This window comes from Salmo salar, chromosome ssa13 (assembly GCF_905237065.1).
Source record: "Salmo salar chromosome ssa13, Ssal_v3.1, whole genome shotgun sequence".
Taxonomy (NCBI): Eukaryota; Metazoa; Chordata; class Actinopteri; order Salmoniformes; family Salmonidae; genus Salmo; species Salmo salar.
Genome location: NC_059454.1, coordinates 49,063,815 through 49,083,323, shown reverse-complemented (window position 1 = coordinate 49,083,323; position 19,509 = coordinate 49,063,815). Strand labels below are relative to the sequence as shown.

General features: G+C 40.2%; 2 protein-coding genes across 12 annotated transcripts in view; one reads left to right on the top strand and one right to left on the bottom strand.

Annotated features, from left to right (window-relative positions):
- LOC106567362 (protein SFI1 homolog) overlaps nucleotides 1-19,509 on the bottom strand; it is an 87,444-nt gene that overhangs the window by 49,708 nt on the left and 18,227 nt on the right. The gene's annotated exons all lie outside the window — the stretch shown is intronic.
- LOC106567364 (zinc finger protein 175) overlaps nucleotides 1-19,509 on the top strand; it is a 41,464-nt gene that overhangs the window by 18,435 nt on the left and 3,520 nt on the right. For 6 of the 10 annotated variants that reach the window (XM_045693364.1, XM_014136517.2, XM_014136518.2 and 3 more), the window contains exon 2: nucleotides 10,358-10,523. The exons of the other annotated variants lie outside the window; for them this stretch is intronic. In XM_045693364.1, coding sequence (XP_045549320.1) covers nucleotides 10,367-10,523 — 157 coding nt within the window. In that variant the 5' untranslated portion in view covers nucleotides 10,358-10,366. The remainder of the gene's footprint in view (nucleotides 1-10,357; nucleotides 10,524-19,509) is intronic. 10 annotated transcript variants of the gene reach the window in all.

Genomic DNA, 19,509 nt, shown 5'->3' with positions numbered 1-19,509 from the left:
TTGAGCAACACAAATTAGGAAAAAGTAGGTGGTTGTATTCGACTGATGGTGACGCAATGTTGCTTACAAATAAAAAATAAGTCTATCACAAGTTATTCCTTTTTTGTCCATATGGCGCACATGCAGGACTTTTATTTTGACATGAGGTAAGCAGAGAGGAAGTGAGTCTACAACAGACCCACGTTTGGAAAGGGTTTAATAATACGATCCTTTTAGATATTTTGTCTTAAATTCCCTCTGTCATAATGACCAACCGTCCTGCCCACCGGCACAGTAAGTTGAAATGGAATTGTATTTGACTTCTGGTTTCCCGCAAACTGTTTTTGTGCAACCCAATACAATTAAAAGCAACGCTAGTGAATGTACTTACACCCACATTGCTAAAAGCAGCTAACCATGACCGTGATCCCACTCTCCTAAGGTGTCTCGGGAGAATTGGGATATGCAAAAATCACATTTCCAATTCACACATGGGAATTAATAAGGGGAGAAAGACTGCCCCTTCTCATTGAAGCCACGTTAGTTCAAGGCTGACAGCGGTAATGCAGGCATTGTTTGCAGAAAACAGGATCCTCATAGTGAATGCAAATCTTGGCGTAAATATAAAAGTTTAGAAGACAATCATGGTTTAAATAATTGCTTCTAATACACCAGATGTATGTCCTTATACCGATTTATTTTAAGATCGCAAACAAAATAATTTACTTGCTAATGGCAGCATGAAGAACCCCTGTTGACCTTCAACTTGTGTCAATCAATGAGGGGGCAGCACTGAGCTAGCCTGTAACCTCATTTCCTAGAGTAGCTCAAACTGCACGTTGTGTCTCCATAACCGACTTCATTTGGCTTCACTGCGCTATTGAGTCTCACATAGGAATGAATAGTGTCACGTGACCGATGGCTTTGTCGATTCAATACACACACACGAAATAGGACAAATATAAGCACCCACCAAATGATGTGCACCTACGTGAAGCTAGCATGGAGACATCTCGTGCCACAATAAGGATTAGCCACAATAGTGGAATTAGTGATTCGCCTTCAAAATAAGTCCCCCATTGATACTGATTCAAACACATACAAATTATGGAATGTCATATTTGGATTAGATAATTCTAAACAAGTATGTTATATAACAGGAACAAAAAAAAAGTTCTGCATAATTACATTTGGGGCATACTTTTTCACAGCACTGAATATGCATTTGCCCCCTTTCTAATTTTCTCTACTGTTGCATATTTTTGATACTGAATTATTAGATCTTCAACCAAAACCAAATATTAGATAACACTTAATTTATGTCATAAACAAAGTTATGCAACACTCAATGTCCCTGTGTGAAAAAGTAAAAGCACCTTAACACTAACTGGTTGTGCCACCTTTAGCAGCAAAGACTCCAACCAAACGCTTCCTGTAGTTGTTGATCAGTCTCTCATGTTGCTGGAAGAATTGTGTCCCACTCTTCCATGCAGAACTGCTATAACTCAGCGACATTTGTGGGTTTTCAAGCATGAACTGCTCGTTTCAAGTCCTGCCGCACTGGGCCATTCCAAAATGTAAAACGTCATGCTTTTTAGACATTTTCACTTGCTTGTACGTTGGTATGACGTTCTTACTGTGGAATGCAGTGTTTGGTTTTAGTCAGGCATAATGGGACCCATGTCGTCCAAAAAGTTATACTTGTGAATCATCTGTCCATAGAACATTCTTCCAAGAGTATTGATGATCATCCAGGTGCTTTTTGGCAAACTTGAGTCAACTTTTTGGATGACATGGGTCCCATTATGCCTGGCGAACACCAAACAATTGGGTGTTGCATAACTTTGTTAATTAAATAAAAGTATACTTTTTTTTTTATTTGTAAAAGATCTGATAATTCAGTATAAAAAAACAATATGCAGAAATAGAGAATCAGAAAGGGGGAAAATACTTTTTCACAGCACTGTATGTACTGTACAGCGTTACCTATGGAGTGCACCCATGAAACTCAGTGACACCCACATATAATTCCAAAGAGTTTACACACATTAGTGTCATAGCTCTTATTGTAGGAAATCACCTCCCCAGTCAGTCTATTGTGTGCATTGGACATTCAGATCAGATTGTACCAGTCAACCTATTGTGTGTAATAAACATTCATATGGGACTGTATAGCTTTACCTATAGTGTGCACCCATGAAATGGGGTATCAGCGTACTCAGTGACACCCACAGAACAACTATGTAGAGATTACACATAGCTCTTATTGCAGGACTCTTGCATCCACTTAAATGAGCCACATTAGCTCACTAGTCAACTTATTGTGCATATTGAACATTAAATATTAGAATGTAATTCCATCCAAAACTGCAAATGAATGGCGCTGATGTAGCCTACCAAACTTGCTAACGGCCCTCACTAATGGCCTGGTACTCAGTGGTCCATTGTCCCTCTAATCACTCTTTTAACACTTCATGATTGAATTTGAACAATCTGAATGATGAGGACAAATGGTGATGGGAGTTTGAGCCCCCTTTCTGAAAATGGACACAGGAAAGCCCCGGACTTGATATGCATAAATTTCAAAAAAGCAGCAGAAAAGCCAATTGTTTTTCTACGTTATTAAACCGGAGGCATTACGGAAAGGGAGGTACAGCAAGCAGCTGTAGACTATTGGGGAGTGGAGGCCGTGTGTGTAAAAGACACAGGAGCATAGGCGGTACATCCACAAGTCTAGGGGAAGCTAAGCTTTCCCTAAAGTAAATGTAATTAAATTGCCAAAATTATATGGCCTAATTAGCTTACTCCTGTCCCTACAGATATAAAAGAAATAATTAAAAATAGGCTACTACACCAGAAATGCATTATTTGTCCACAGAGGATCATTAGCGTCTTTTTAAAAAAAAGCTGTGGACTGTTTTTAAATCGCATAGCCTACAGACGGAAGGGCCCGCAATTTGGGCAGCGCATGCGGCAAATACCAAATATATTATTGTTGAGTTGCGACTGTTAGTGAAAAGCTGAGATTAGCCAGGCATATTGCAATATCTAAAATACAATTGCGGAAAAACAGTTTGGAAAGCAAATTGGCTATTGCTGTAAAGAGAAGACAATGAACAGATTCCAATCTGTCTTTTAGTTAGGAAAATGATTAACTTAATTGAGCGAACAGTAGCCCATCTTATTGGCACCAGCGGAAAACATCGGACATATCCCCAGTGGGTGTGCATAGTCAGTCTTTATCATTGGGTCAGTGCCACGTTTGTTTTTGGACAATAATTTCCTCCTCCAGGTTAGATGACCCTCATTGTATTTGTCTCTTTTCATAGGCCTGTTATATGGATCAGACAATATCGTTTTTATTGATCTGTTTGTCAATGTCAGCAGAGTAGGCTATCCTGTCTCTTTTTTTTGTATAAAAAAGATTCTGCTAATGTCTCCAGTCATATAAAGTGTAGTAGAACTTTAGGGGGAAAAAAACTGACTGAATGACCCAGCTTATGCTCTCCAAATGGACTTTAGCTGTGAGGGCCGAGATGCCCCATGCATTGACTTTTGTTCGCTATACGTCGGGGGATGCTATTAATGAGGACATATTGTTCCGTCTCACGATTCCCGAGCATGAAACGACATAGCGGATGTTCAGTATGCTGTGTGGCTATATTGACGAAAAACAGATTCCATATGGGATCGAATGGTGGGCTTTTGCACAGATGTTGCTGCATCCATCACGGGACGGCAGGCAGGCCTCTGCACTCTAGTTATCCTCTCTGGGCTAGGCGGGACGAATTCGTCCCACCTACGCAACAGCCAGTCTAATCCAGTGGCACGATTTTCAAATACCTTAGAAATGCTATTACTTCAATTTCTCAAACATATTACAATTTTACAGCTATTTAAAGACAAGACTCTCGTTAATCTAACCACACTGTCCGATTTCAAAAAGGCTTTACCACGAAAGAAAAACATTAGATTATGTCAGCAGAGTACCCAGCCAGAAATAATCAGACACCCATTTTTCAAGCTAGCATATAATGTCACAAAAACCCAGAAGACAGCTAAATGCAGCACTAACCTTTGATGATCTTCATCAGATGACAACCCTAGGACATTGTTATACAATACATGCATGTTTTGTTCAATCAAGTTCATATTTATATCAAAAAACAGCTTTTTACATTTGCATGTGACGTTCAGAACTAGCAAACCTCCGGTGAATTTACTAAATTACTCACGATAAACGTTCACAAAAAACAAATTATTTTAAGAATTATAGATACAGAACTCCTCTATACACTCGATATGTCCGATTTAAAATAGCTTTTCGGTGAAAGCACATTTTGCAATATTCTCAGTAGATAGCCCAGCCATCACGGCTAGCCATTTAGACACCAACCAAGTTTAGCCCTGACCAAAGTCAGATTTACTATTACAAAAGTTTGATTACCTTTGTTGTCTTCGTCAGAATGCACTCCCAGGACTTCTACTTCAATAACAAATGTTGGTTTGGTCCCAAATAATCCATCGTTATATCCGTATAGCGGCGTTTTGTTCGTGCGTTCCAGACACTATCCGAAATGGTAAATCAGGGTCGCGAGCATGGCGCAATTCGTGACAAAAAAAATCTAAATATTCCATTACCGTACTTCGAAGCATGTCAACCGCTGTTTAAAATCCATTTTTATGCAATTTTTCTCGTAAAAAAGCGATAATATTCCGACCGGGAATCTCCTTTTAGGTAAACAGACAAAGGAAAAGAAAGCTTTCGGTCGATGCGGGCACGAGCCTGAGTCTCACAGTACTGTAACCAGCCACTACCCAAACGCGCTACTTTGTTTCAGCCAGAGCCTGCAAAGCTACGATTCAGCTTTTTGCCGCCTTCTGAGAGCCGTAGGAAGTGTCACGTTATAGCAGAGATCCTTTGTAATGGATAGAGATGGCAAAGAAGTTCAAGAAATGGTCAGACAGGGTACTTCCTGTACAGAATCTTCTCAGGTTTTGACCTGCCATTTGAGTTCTGTTATACTCACAGACACCATTCAAACAGTTTTAGAAACTTTGGAGTGTTTTCTATCCAAAGCCAATAATTATATGCATATTCTAGTTACTGGGCAGGAGTAGTAACCAGATTAAATCGGGTACGTTTTTTATCCAGCCGTGTCAATACTGCCCCCTAGCCCTAAAAGGTTATGAATGCGTCTCCCTCTGCAATATAGACGCATTGTATGATACACAGAGCAACTGGCGGCAAAAGAGCGGAGCACAGAACTTGGAGATGTACTGCAGCAAGTAACTTCGATTTTAAACCACATCAAACTATATCCACTGCGCACACGCCTGTTTGCAAAACTACATGGAGATATGGGATCAGAGCATGACAATGTTTAATTTCACAGAGGCTTGGTGGTTATCAAGGGGGAGTGTTGGAAGGATTTTTCACATTGAGAGGGGAACTGTTGTCATTCACAATGGATGTACACAATTTTGTCACGTGCCGAATACAACAGGTATCGTGAAATTCTTACTTACAAGCCCTTAACCAACAATGCAGATCAAGAAAGAGTTAGTAAATATTTTATTAAATAAATAATAAATCGACTCAATCAAAAAAGTAATAACAACAAATGTACATAATAACGAGGCTATATACAGGGGGTACCAGTACCGAGTCAATGCGGGGGTACAGGTTAGTCGAGGTAATTTGTAAAGTGACTATGCATAGATAATAAACAGCGAGTAGCAGCAGTGTACAAGAGGAGGGGGGGGGATGTCTATGTAAATTGTCCAGGTGGCCATTTGATTAGTTGTTCAACAGTCTTACGGCTTGGGGTAGAAGCTGTTAAGGAGCCTTTTGGTCCTAGACTTGGTGCTCTGGTACCGCTTGCCGTGCGGTAGCAGAGAAAACAGTCTGACTGACTTGTGTGACTGGAGTGTATATAGGTCCTGGATGTCAGGAAGCTTGGCCCCAGTGATGTACTGGGCCGTACGCATTACCCCATGTAGCGCTTTAGGGTCAGATGCTGAGCAGTTGCCATACCAGGCGTGATGCAACCGGTCAGGATGCTCTCGATGCTGCAGCTGTATAACTTTTTGGGGACCCAAGCCAAATCTTTTCAGTCTCCTGAGGGGTGGGAAAGGTGTTGTCGTGCCCTCTTCACAACTGTCTTGGTGTGTTTGGACCATGATAGTTTGTTGATGTGGACACCAATGAACTTAACTCTCGAACCGCTCCACTACAGCCCCGTCGATGTTAATGGGGGGCCTGTTCGGTCCTCCTTTTCCTATAGTCCACGATCAGCTCCTTTGTCTTGCTCACATTGAGAGAGGGGTTCTTGTCCTGGCACCACACTACCAGGTCTCGCAGTGTGGTGCCAGGACAAGAACCCCTCCTTCCCTATAGGCTGTCTCATCGTCGTCGGTGACCAGGCCTACCACTGTGGTGTTGTCAGCAAACTTGTTGGAGTCGTGCTTGGCCACGCAGTCATGGGTGAACAGGAAGTACAGGAGGGGACTAAGCAGTGCCCCAGTGTGGCAGATGTGTTGTTGCCTACCCTTACCACCTGGGGCGGCCCGTCAGGAAGTCCAGGATCCAGTTGCGGATGGAGGTGTTTAGTCCCAGGGTCCTTAGCTTAGCTTTGTGGGCACTATGGTGTTGAATGCTGAGCTGTAGTCAATGAACAGCATTTTCACATAGGTGTTCCTTTTGTCCAGGTGGGAAAGGGCAGTCTGGTGTGCGATTGCGTCATCTGTAGATCTGTTGGGGGGGTGTATGCGAATTGGAATGGGTCTCGGGTTTCTGGCATGATGGTGTTAATGTGAGCCATGACCAGCCTTTCAAAGCACTAAATGGCTACCGATGTGAGTGCTATGGGGCAGTAATCATTTAGGCAGGTTACCTTCGCTTTCTTGGGGACAGGGACTATGGTGGTCTGTTTGAAACATGTAGGTATTACAGACTCGGCCAGGGAGAGGTTGAAAATGTCAGTGAAGACACTTGCCAGTTGGTCCACACATGCCATGAGTACACGTCCTGGTAATCCATCGGGCCTCGCGGCTTTGTGAAGGTTGACCAGTTTAAAGGTCTTGCTCATATTGGCTACGGAGAGCATTATCACACAGTTGTCTGGAACAGCTGGTGCGCTCATGTATGCTTCAGTGTTGCTTGCGTCGAAGCGAGTATATAAAAGGCATTTAGCTCGTCTGGTAGGCCCACGTCACTGGGCAACTCGCGGCTGCGTTTCCCTTTGTAGTCCGTAATAGTTTTCAAGCCCTGCCACATCCGACGGGTGTCAGACAAACCATCAAACAGGCAAAGCGTTAATAGAAGACTAAGATTGAATCCTACTACACCGACTCCAGTGTGGCATAGCCGGATTTCTTATAAGCGTCCGGATTAGTGTCCCACTCCTTGAAAGCGGCAGCTCTAGCCTTTAGCTCAGTGTGGATGTTTCCTGTAATCCATGGCTTCTGGTTGGAAAATGTACGTACGGTCTCTGTGGGGACGACGTCGTCGATGCAGTTATTGATGAAGCCGGTGACTGAGGTGGTATCCTCTTCAATGCCAATAGGTGAATCCCGGAACATATTCTAATCTGTGCTAGCAAAACAGTCCTGTAGTGTATCATCCACATAATCTGACCACTTCCGTATTGAGCGAGTCACTGGTACTTCCTGCTTTAGTTTTTGCTTGTAATCAGGAAGATAGAATTATGGTCAGATTTGCCAAATGGAGGGCGAGGGAGACCTTTCTATGCATCGAGCAATGGTGGTCTAGAGTCTTTAAAAAAAATAAATCCCTCCCCTCTGGTTGCACAAGTGACATGCTGGTAGTTGTGAGGTAAAACAGATTTAAGGTTTCCTGCATTAAAGTCCCGGGCCACTAGGAGCTCCACTTTTGGATGAGCATTTTCTTGTGGCTTTATACAGCTCGTTGAGTGCGGTCTTAGTGCTTGCATCAGTTTGTGGTGGAAAATAGACGGCTACAAATATAGATGTGTGGTCTACAGCTTATGAGGTATTCTACCTCAGGTGAGTAATACCTCGAGACTCCTTAAATATTAGACTTTGCTCACCAGCAGTTATTGACAAATAGACACATGCCCCCTGCCCCACGTCTTACCAGACATAGCTGCTCTGTCCTGCCGAAAGACGGCCAGCTCTATATTATGCGTGTCATCGTTCAGCCAAGTCCCGGTGAAACACAAAATATTAGTTTTTAAATGTCCAGTTGATAGGGTAGTCTTAATTGTAGATCGTCCCGTTGCACGTTGGCCAATAATACCAAGGGTAGTGGTGGTTCACCTACTCGTCGGCAAATTCGTACAAGGCATAATTTTTTTCCCACGTGGGGTCGTGAGAATTTTCAGATAAACATTTTGGGAACCTCTGGCCTAAATTATAACTATCCACTTTAATCATCACATTAGGAATAGTATGCTACCTTACATACGTCTGCAAATGTGAGGATGCATGGAATGCTTTATTATAAAGGTGCATTTTTATGGTGAAAATTAGCTTCCCCAAACTTCAAACCCATGCACGGAAGGCTCGGAAAACCGGCGCAGGCACTGAGGGAGAGACGGCATCCACTTATCTCGCGCTAGACTCACTTCTTGCTCATTATTTATAAATCACATCCGGTTACATAGTACCTCATTGACTGCATCAAATCGAGAGAAACTAGCTAATTAGGCTAATTGAGGCTAGCCATAACGCAACTACGATTCTCACCGCCCTACAGTTAGCTACACAACTCCATTCAGATTATAGCCTAATAGCAGCCTACTGGTTGGCTTTTGGTCGTTGTAGCCTTTTCTTTCTCATTTCATTTTTAATTCTGTTATTTTAATTCCATCTTCCAATGATTAGATATCCCCTAACTTGCTTGCCACTCAAGCAAAGCAACAATGCAATTGTCTCGCTCTCTGCGGGCAGGATCAGAGCGCATGTCTTTAAAAAATGTTTCCAAATCATCAATAGTCACATCATGCAACCCTTGTTTTGATTTCAAAGACATGTCCATGTTTATAGGCCTATCACAAGTAAATAATGGATATTGTGATATTATAGATTTTTTTCAACTTTATGAAATGTAAAATGTTCCAAAGGCGTGCATCATCTGCTTGTATGCATGGAAGCCCGGAGATGCTAAACATGTTCATTAACGGTCAAATACCGTGAACCTGGCAATCATTTGCATGACCGACACATCCCTATCTGAAACCACTATAAAATGAGCCACATTAGCTCACCAGTCAACCTATTGTGTGTAAAACATTCATATTGGACTGTACAGCCTTACCCCATGATTACAATTCCAAAGAGTTTACACACATTAGCGTCATAGCTCTTATTGCAGGACTTTGACTGTGGGAAATCAGTCTTTTGTGTAAAATCCAGCAACAATTGCAATGGCCTAGCTTTTTGTTCAAACTCATCTTTTGTATTCTATGGACTCTGGTGAATAGACTGGACCTTCGTTTTATGGACACAATATCAATCGTTTTTCCTGTACGGTTGAATTTGTTTGAAATACAACTAAAATATTCTTAAAACATTCAATGTAAAAATTTGACAAAATAGCACCAGTAAATTACCAAGAATTATACAATTATTTTGATTCTTTTTTTTAACCAGTAGGCTCTTATGTTTTTACAACCATTTCTCAATATGCTCCACCTTATTATTTTTTCTTAAATAAGCAGTAATTATCGTACGTTTTGTTTTTTCTCTCCCTGGAGGAATGGAGTGGAAGAAGCAATGCGAAGTAAGCTAGCTAGCTGCACCACAAAATTGTTTAGCATACCTCGCAACAACATAAAGTTGATAACTATCTGGCTCACAAGCTATTTGGTAATTCTGAAAACTGATCAATACAGCTACAATGTTTCCACCGCAGCATAGAGATACAAGCCAGAGATTGTGCTCGCTACTTTTCCCAGTGGGTCGAAAAGATTTGAGAACACCCCTCTGATCAATGTTAGATGTTCAAGAACACCGCGCCTGAGAGTTTTGTTTGTTTTATGTGATCTATGGATTTGATTATTTATAGAAATGTCCAAATCTTGTTCGGTAACAGGATGTGCCAAGAATTCGTTAGCATTTCAACACAGCCTTCCTCAAGACCTTTGACTCCTGCTGGAGTGGGTGCTGTTTCTTGCTGAGTGTAACATTAAGCCTGATGAAAAGTTTAAAGTTACTTCAGAAACTAGCATCTGCAGGGTTCACATTACAGACGAGTGTTTCAGTGAAGATGGGATTTGCGAAAAGGCTGAACTTGAAGTTCAATGTTGTACCGTTGGCAAAGTATACAGAAAATAGCTAGCGTATCTAGGCAAATATTCCTAACCCCTGTTTACATTGTACTTGTTTTGTTTAGGTGGAACACATGACGTCGGGTGTGACAAAAGATGAGGGATGCCAATATGAACCACCACCAGTATGCAACATTATGGTACCATCACCTCCAAGACCTGTTCTGGTACCGTTAAAACACAACGTGTCAACACAGGCTTATTATTACAGAGAAAAAAATAAAAACAAAGGTGAGGCATATGGCTTGTATCTTTTGTAGAATAGTTAACTTCTTTTCAAATACAGCTGAAATGAATTGATGTGTAGGGAAATTGCTTGGTAGCGGCATTGCGCTGACACTAGGCTGTCACGGTGACCGTATTACCGCCACACCGGCAGTCACAAATCATGACCGCAGTCAATGTAATCCCTTCCAAAACTCTACAAATGAATGCAGTTGATGGGTGGCCTACCCAATTTGCTAACGGCCCGGTACTCAGTGATCTATTGTCCCTTTTTAAATCGCTCTAAACACTTCCATGATTGAATCTGAATAATCTGAATGATGAGGACAAAATGGTGAAGGAGGCAGGGCTCCTTCACACTTGCTTTTTTAAATGTTTATATATGCCAACATGAGTCTAGGTCATTTGCAGTGCTTTTAAAGTAATTGGTCCATTTGAGACAGATACGGTCTATATTAAACTTAATTTAAGATTTTTTTTTTGCATCTTAATGAAAACAGACAAACATCCATTACATTGTTCAATTAATACATTATAATTATTAATCGAACCACATGTATACAATATCTAAGCGAGAACAATGTTATTGTGAACTGGTTACTGAATAGTCTTAAATTAGAGACATTACATTCCACCACCAGCTGCCCCATTAAACAAAGAACGTGTGTGTGTGCGCCTGTTTCTCAGCCTTCACCCTCTGTCTTCAGTCACTGAAGAATGGTCGCTTTGAGCACCACCACTTGCTAACGGCCAGGACCAAAACATATTTATTTTTGGTACACCAGCCACTGTGGCAGGCAGATTTTTTTTCAGAGCCAAAATTTCCCAAAAAGTCAATGTAATTGCTAAAATATACATAAGTATCAGAAGTAAAAGTATAAACCATTTCAAATTCCTTATTTTAAGCAAACCAGACGGCACCATTTTCTTGTTTTTATTTATTTACAGATAGCCAGGGGCGTACTCCAACACTTAGACATCATTTACAAATGAAGCATGTGTTTAGTGAGTCCGTCAGATCAGAGGCAATAGAGATGCCAGGGATGTTCTCTTGGGGCTCCCGAGTGGTGCAACAGTCTAAGGCACTGCATCTCAGTGCTAGAGGCGTCACTACAGATCCTGGTTCGATTCGAGTTCTATAGGACAGCGCACAATTGGCCCAGCACAATTGGCCCAGCATGGTTACATGCTAAACCAAACCGCACAAGTTGATTTTGTTCACGCACACCAGAAGCCATCAGGACACCCAGGTTGAAATATCAAAACAAAACGCTGAACCAATTATATTAATTTGGGGACAGGTCAAAAAGCATTTAACATTTATGGCAATTTAGCTAGCTAGCTTGCTGTTGCTAGCTAATTTGTCCTGGTATATAAACATTGGGTTGTTATTTTACCTGAAATGCACAAGGTCCTCTACTCAGACAATTAATCCACATATAAAACGGTAAACCAAATTAGTTTGTCTCGTCATCTCTCCTACCTTCAGGTTTCTTTTTCTTCTTTGGACTTATATATAATTTTTTTTAACCTTTATTTAACTAGGCAAGTCAGTTAAGAACAAATTCTTATTTTCAATGACGGCCTAGGAACAGTGGGTTAACTGCCTTGTTCAGGGGCAGAATGACAGATTTGTCAGCTCGGGGATTCGAACTTGCAACCTTTCAGTTACTAGCCCAACGCTCTAACCACAACGCTCTAACCACCCCATATGGTGGTTGACAATCAACTTTACAGCATTACTACAACCGAGTGTGGACCTAAGTTCATCTTTCAATCACCCACGTCGGTATATGCACCTAAAAACCAATGAGATGTCATTGCTCCTAAAAAACAAATGAGGAGATGGGAGAGGCCGGACTTGCAGTGCGTCGCAAATAGGACCAATTTCTATTTTAGCTCCTGGCCACGCAGATGCTTGCGAGCAGTGCAATGATTGAATAACATGTATGTGTAAATTTATTTTGCACCGCTCGCTCACGCGATGCGAGCAGTGTGGTCAGCATGTTAGGGTTTGGCCGGGGTAGGCAGTCATTGTAAATAAGAATGTTCTTAACTGACTTGCCTAGTCAAATAAAAAAGAAGCGTGTGAATTGGACCATCTTCCTGTCCTGCTAAGCATTCAAAATATAACTATTGCTTTTGGGTGTCAGGGAAAATGTATGGAGTTAAAAGTACATCATTCTATTTAAAAAATATATATTTAACCTTTATTTAACTAGGCAAGTCAGTTAAGAACAAATTCTTATTTTACAATGACGGCCTACCCCGGCCTAACCCGGACAACGCTGGGCCAATTGTGCGCACCCTATGGGACTCCCGATCACGGCCATTTCAGATACAGCCCGGGATCGAACCAGGGTCTGTAGTGACGCCTCTAGCACTGAGATGCTGCGCCACTCGGGAGCTAAATGTAGTGAAGTAAAAGTGGTCAAAAATATAAATAGTAAAGTAGTTTTACTTAAGTACTTTACACCACTGAAAATTACACCAACAAAACAGATGCGCATTTGTAATGTTATTAAAACAAATGTATTACTAGTAAGAAGTAATGTGGTATATTGTTGCATTTCATTTTTTAACCAAAATATCACATGAGAAAATGTTCACGGGGCAAGAGGTTACCGTGGTAATGCGATTTGAGTCCTGTTTGTAACTGTGAGATTGAGGGTCTGACTAGTAGAAGCGTTGTCTTCTCTTCCCTAACAGTTGAAACTCAAACATAGAAAAACAACCTAGCGTGTGAACAAAACGATGTAAATAGCCAAGAAACACAAGGACAAAGTCACACTACAGTAGACTTCCGTTTCAAGTAAATTAAACCAACTTTTATGCCCGTGCGCCGCATTTCTAAAAATGAATCTGTCACTCAGCTCTTCACATGCGTATGCACAGCCCCCAGCCAGGCAGTGTTGCTACGTGAGGCAGAAATACTTTGCACATTTTATAGTGCATTCGGTTCAGGTCAGGGAGATAAAACCATATTCTCTAGAATACCATAGTAGCTAGCCATAGTCTATAGACAATGCAAATGCGACAGCAACTCCCAGCACACAAAAACTCAACTCGGGGCCGGCGGGCGGGCCCACAGACAGGCCGGCGGGCAGTAAAATGTGCATTCTAATATGCCTATTTGCCCAACATTGGAATGATATTCTAATATTACACATTTCCATAACCTAAATAATTACATATGACACCTAGCCAGCCATATCATTGTTTGAAACCTAGACGTTTTATATGGCCAAGCTTACCTTGCTTTTAATAGCCTATAGCCAAAATCCGGCCATAGAAAAATAAAATGAAGTTTTCCTAATTATACCATTGAAACCAGCATTTCTACTTTCCAAAGGCAGTAAGGCACAGTCATATTGTTGCATCTTCAGATATTCCCTCTAAGTTTCTACCATTAGGCTGTATATCCATCTGTCACATTATAAAAAGCGCTTGCATCAGGTGCATGTTTGAGAATGTTGTTCTCGTGTAATAGCATTATGGAACTTTCATGCATATGAATGAGACGAGTGAACACATTGCTGCGCTTGTAATGTGAATTATTCATAATTAATGAACTTTTAAGCTAAATGTTGTGAGTCTTGTCTTTGTGTTTAAACATTTTAGTGGGCTCCAGGGTGGTGCAGCGGTCTAAGGCACCGCATCTCAGTGCTAGAGGCGTCACTACAGACCCTGGTTGGATTCCAGGCTGTATCACAATCAGCCATGATTGGGAGTCCCATAGGGCAGCGCACAATTGGCCCAGCGTCATTAGGGTTTGTTCTTAACTGACTTTCCTGGTTAAATAAAAAAATTAACTGGAACCACTTGTATGCATTTCATATTTTTCTGGCCTATCGTCCCACAACTGTCCCAATGTTATGTTTTTAAAATAGTGCCCAGTCGTCCCCCTTAATTGCGAGCCCTGGTTAAAGGTCCCGTTCTGAAATGGACACAGGAAAGCCCTGGACCCAATATGCATACGTTTGTTTTTAAAAACCATTGAGAACGGACCTCAGGACAACTAGACCCGTCCCCGATTTGAGTCAGGGAAGCAGCAGAAAAGTATTGTTTTGCAACTTTATTAACCAGAGCTATGGATAGAGAGCCACAGAGCTCAGCTGCTACTAGGGAGCAGGGGAAGGGCCATGTGGTGCGAATGTGAGAGGCAAGGAGGCAGAGATGTTGACAGCAACCACTTAACTTACTCTAGACTAACTTCTTGCTAGTTTATCATCCCTTCCGATTACATACTACCTGTTATGACTACATGAAACCGAGAGAAGCTAGCTGACTAGGCTAATTGTGTCATTGCTGTTGTCACTAGTTACCACAGCCACAAAGTCAACATTGGCTATATCCTAAACATTCATGAAAACAAACATTTGCTTTTTGGTCTTAATTTAAGGTTTGGGTTAAAGGTTAGGCGCAAAATTGAGAAAACGGGCAGGGTTTATGATAGAAGTCGACCAATAAAAATCGGCATAGCTGATTATATAGGGCCGATTTCAAGTTTTCATAACAATCAGTAATCTGCCTTTTTGGATGCTGATTATGGCCGATTACATTGCAATCCATGAGGAAGCTGCGTGCAGGCTGACCCCCTGTTACGCGAGTGCAGCGTCAAAAGGACCTTGTGGCTGCAATGAGCCAAGGTAAGTTGCAAGCTAGCATTAAACTTATAAAAAACAATCAATCTTTACATAATCACTAATTAACTACACATGGTTGATGATATTACTAGGTTAACTAGCTTGTCCTGCGTTGCATATAATCAATGCGGTGCCTGTTAATTTATCATCAAATCACAGACTACTTCAACTTTGCCAAACGGGTGATGATTTAACAAAAGCACAGTCGTGAAAAAAGCACCTTCGTTGCACAAATGTACCTAACCATTAACATCAATGCCTTCCTTAAAAATCAATACACAGAAGTATATTTTTTTTAAACCTGCATATTTTAGTTAAAAGAAAGTTAGGTCAAGAACCTGGTGAGGATGATGAGCACGCAGATGAGCTTCCCTGAGACGGTTTCTGACAGTTTGTGAAATTCTTCGGTTGTGCAAACCCACAGTGTCATCAGCTGTCCAGGTGGCTGGTCTCAGACAATTTCGCAGGTGAAGCCAGATTTGGAGGTCCTGGGCTGGCGTGGTTACCTGTGGTCTGCGGTTGTGAGGCCGGTTGGACATACTGCCAAATTTTCTAAAACGACATTGCGCTTATGGTAGAGAAATTAACATAACATTCTGGCAACAGCTCTGGTGGAGATTCCTGCAGTCAGCATGCCAATTGCATGCTACCTCAACTTTAGACATCTGTGACATTGCGTTGTCACAAAACAGCACATTTTCGAGTGGCCTTTTCTTGTCCCCAGCACAAGGTGCACCTGTGTAATGATCATGCTGTTTAAATCAGCTTCCTGATATGCCACACCTGTCATGTGGATGGATTATCTTGGCAAAGGAGAAATACTCTTAACAGGGATGTAAACAAATCTGTGCACAACATTTGAAATAAGCTTTTTGTGCATCTGGAAAATGTCTGGGATAATTTGTTTCAGCTCATGAAACATGGGATCAACACTTTACATGTGTTTATATTTTAGTTCAGTATAAATGTGTTTAGTTGGCAGCGATCTTTACTTTAACATTGTGCTTTGATGCATTTTTAATACCTTAAGACTTTTTCTACGACCCCTTTTCCATCTGTTAGGCAAGAAAAATAAATCAAAGCCTTTGCTTATTCCAATTTCTTTGGATGGAAAATGGTTGAAAAATGTCTACAGTACCTATCAAAAGTTTGGACACTTACTCATTCAAGGGTTTTTCCTTATTTTTACTATTTTCTACTAGAGGTCAACCGATTGATGTTTCAAAGCCAATACCGATTAAATCGTCCGATTAAAATTTTTGAGAGAGAGATATATACATATATGTATATGTATGTATGTACACATATATATATATATATATATATACACATATACATACATATACACATATACATACATATATACATATATATACATACATATATACATACATATATACACACATATATACACACATATATACACACATATATACACACACATATACATATACACACACACACACACATATATATATATATATATATATATATATATATATATATACACACACACATATATATATATATATATATATATATATACACACATATATATATATACACACATATATATATATATATATACACACATATACATATATATATACACACACATATACATATATACACATATATACACACACACATAATACATATATATACACACATATATACATATATATACACACACATACACATATATACACACATATACACACACACCATACATACACATATAATATACACACACATACACACATATATACACACATACACACACATATACATATACACACACATATATATATATACACACATATACATATATACACACATATACATATATACACACAATATACATATATATATACACACATATACTATATATATACACACATATACATATATATACACACACATATACATATATATACACACACATATACATATATATACACACACATATACATATATATACACACATATACATATATATAACACACATATACACACACATATATACACACACACATATATACACACACACACACACATTTTTTTATTAAATTTATATTTTTAATACAATAAACGGTTAAGTTCTGTGCTCAGAACAAATGAAAGCTGGTGGTTCCTTTTAACATGAGTCTTCAATATTCCCAGTTAAGAAGTTTTAGGTTTTATAGGACTATTTCTCTCTATACACCATTTGTATTTCATATACCTTTAACTATTGGATGTTCTTATAGGCACTTTAGTATTGCCAGCCTAATCTCGGGAGTTCACAGGTTTAAAGTCATAAACAGCGCTATGCATCCCAGCATTGCTAAGAGCTGCTGTTTGAATGAATGCTTACGAGCATGCTGCTGCCTACCACCGCCCAGCCTGCTCTATCAAATCATATACTTAATTATAATAAACACACAGAAATACGAGCCTTTGGTCATTAATATGGTCAAATCCAGAAACTATCATTTCGAAAAACAAAATGTTTATTCTTTCAGTGAAATACGGAACCGCTCCGTATTTTATTGAACGGGTGGCAACCCTAAGTATAAATATTGCTGTTACATTGCACAACCTTCAATGTTATGTCATAATTATGTAAAATTCTGGCAAATTAATTGGTCTTTGTCAGGAATAAATGGCCTTTCAACAGTTCGCAACGACCCAGGCAGCCCAAACTGCTGCATGTACCCTGACTCTGCTTGCACAGAACGCAAGAGAAGTGACAATTTCCCTAGTTAATATTACCTGCTAACACAAATTTCTTTTAACTATATATGCCGGTTTAAAAAAATATATACTTGTGTATTGATTTTAACCTCTCTAGGGCCGGCGTGACGAAATCGTCCCACCTACGTAACAGCCAGTGGAATCCTGTGGCGCGTTATTCAAATACCTTAGAAATGCTATTACTTCAATTTCTCAAACATATGACTATTTTACAGCATTTTATAGACAAGACTCTCGTTAATCTAACCACACTGTCCGATTTCAAAAAGGCTTTACAGCGAAAACAAAACATTAGATTATGTCAGCAGAGTACCCAGCCAGAAATAATCAGACACCCATTTTTCAAGCTAGCATATAATGTCACAAAAACCCAGAAGACAGCTAAATGCAGCACTAACCTTTGATGATCTTCATCAGATGACAACCCTAGGACATTGTTATACAATACATGCATGTTTTGTTCAATCAAGTTCATATTTATATCAAAAACCAGCTTTTTACATTAGCATGTGACGTTCAGAACTAGCATACCCCCCGCAAACTTCCGGTGAATTTACAAAAAATTTACTAAATTACTCACGATAAACGTTCACAAAAAGCATAACAATTATTTTAAGAATTATAGATACAGAACTCCTCTATGCACTCGATATGTCCGATTTTAAAATAGCTTTTCGGTGAAAGCACATTTTGCAATATTCTCAGTAGATAGCCCGGCATCACAGGGCTAGCTATTTAGACACCCAGCAAGTTTAGCACTCACCAAAGTCAGATTTACTATAAGAAAAATGTTATTACCTTTGGTGTTCTTTGTCAGAATGCACTCCCAGGACTTCTACTTCAATAACAAATCTTGGTTTGGTCCCAAATAATCCATTGTTATATCCAAACAGTGGCGTTTTGTTCGTGCGTTCAAGACACTATCCGAAAGGGTAAAGAAGGGTGCCGAGCACGGCGCATTTCGTGACAAAAAAAATATCTAAATATTCCATTACCGTACTTCGTAGCATGTCAACCGCTGTTTAAAATCAATTTTTATGCCATTTTTCTCCTAAAAAAGCGATAATATTCCGACCGGGAATCTGCGTTTAGGTAAAAAGAGCAAAGAAAATAAAGCACGGGGTCGACTCGTGCACGCGCCTAAGCCCATTGTCCTCTGATCGGCCACTTGCCAAAAGCGTAAATGTGTTTCAGCCTGGGGCTGCCTCGATATCATTCAGCTTTTTCCCGGGCTCTGAGAGCCTATGGGAGCCGTAGGAAGTGTCACGTTACAGCAAAGATCCTCAGTCTTCAATAAAAAGAGCCAAGATGAACAACAACTTGTCAGACAGGCCACTTCCTGTAAGGAATCTTCTCAGGTTTTTGCCTGCCATATGAGTTCTGTTATACTCACAGACACCATTCAAACAGTTTTAGAAACTTTAGGGTGTTTTCTATCCAAAGCCAATAATTATATGCATATTCTAGTCACTGGGCAGGAGTAGTAACCAGATTAAATCGGGTACGTTTTTTATCCGGCCGTGTCAATACTGCCCCCTACCCCCAACAGGTTAAGAAAGGCTTTTTTCGCGAATGTGCTTTTGTTATCATCAAGTTGAAGTAGGCTGTGA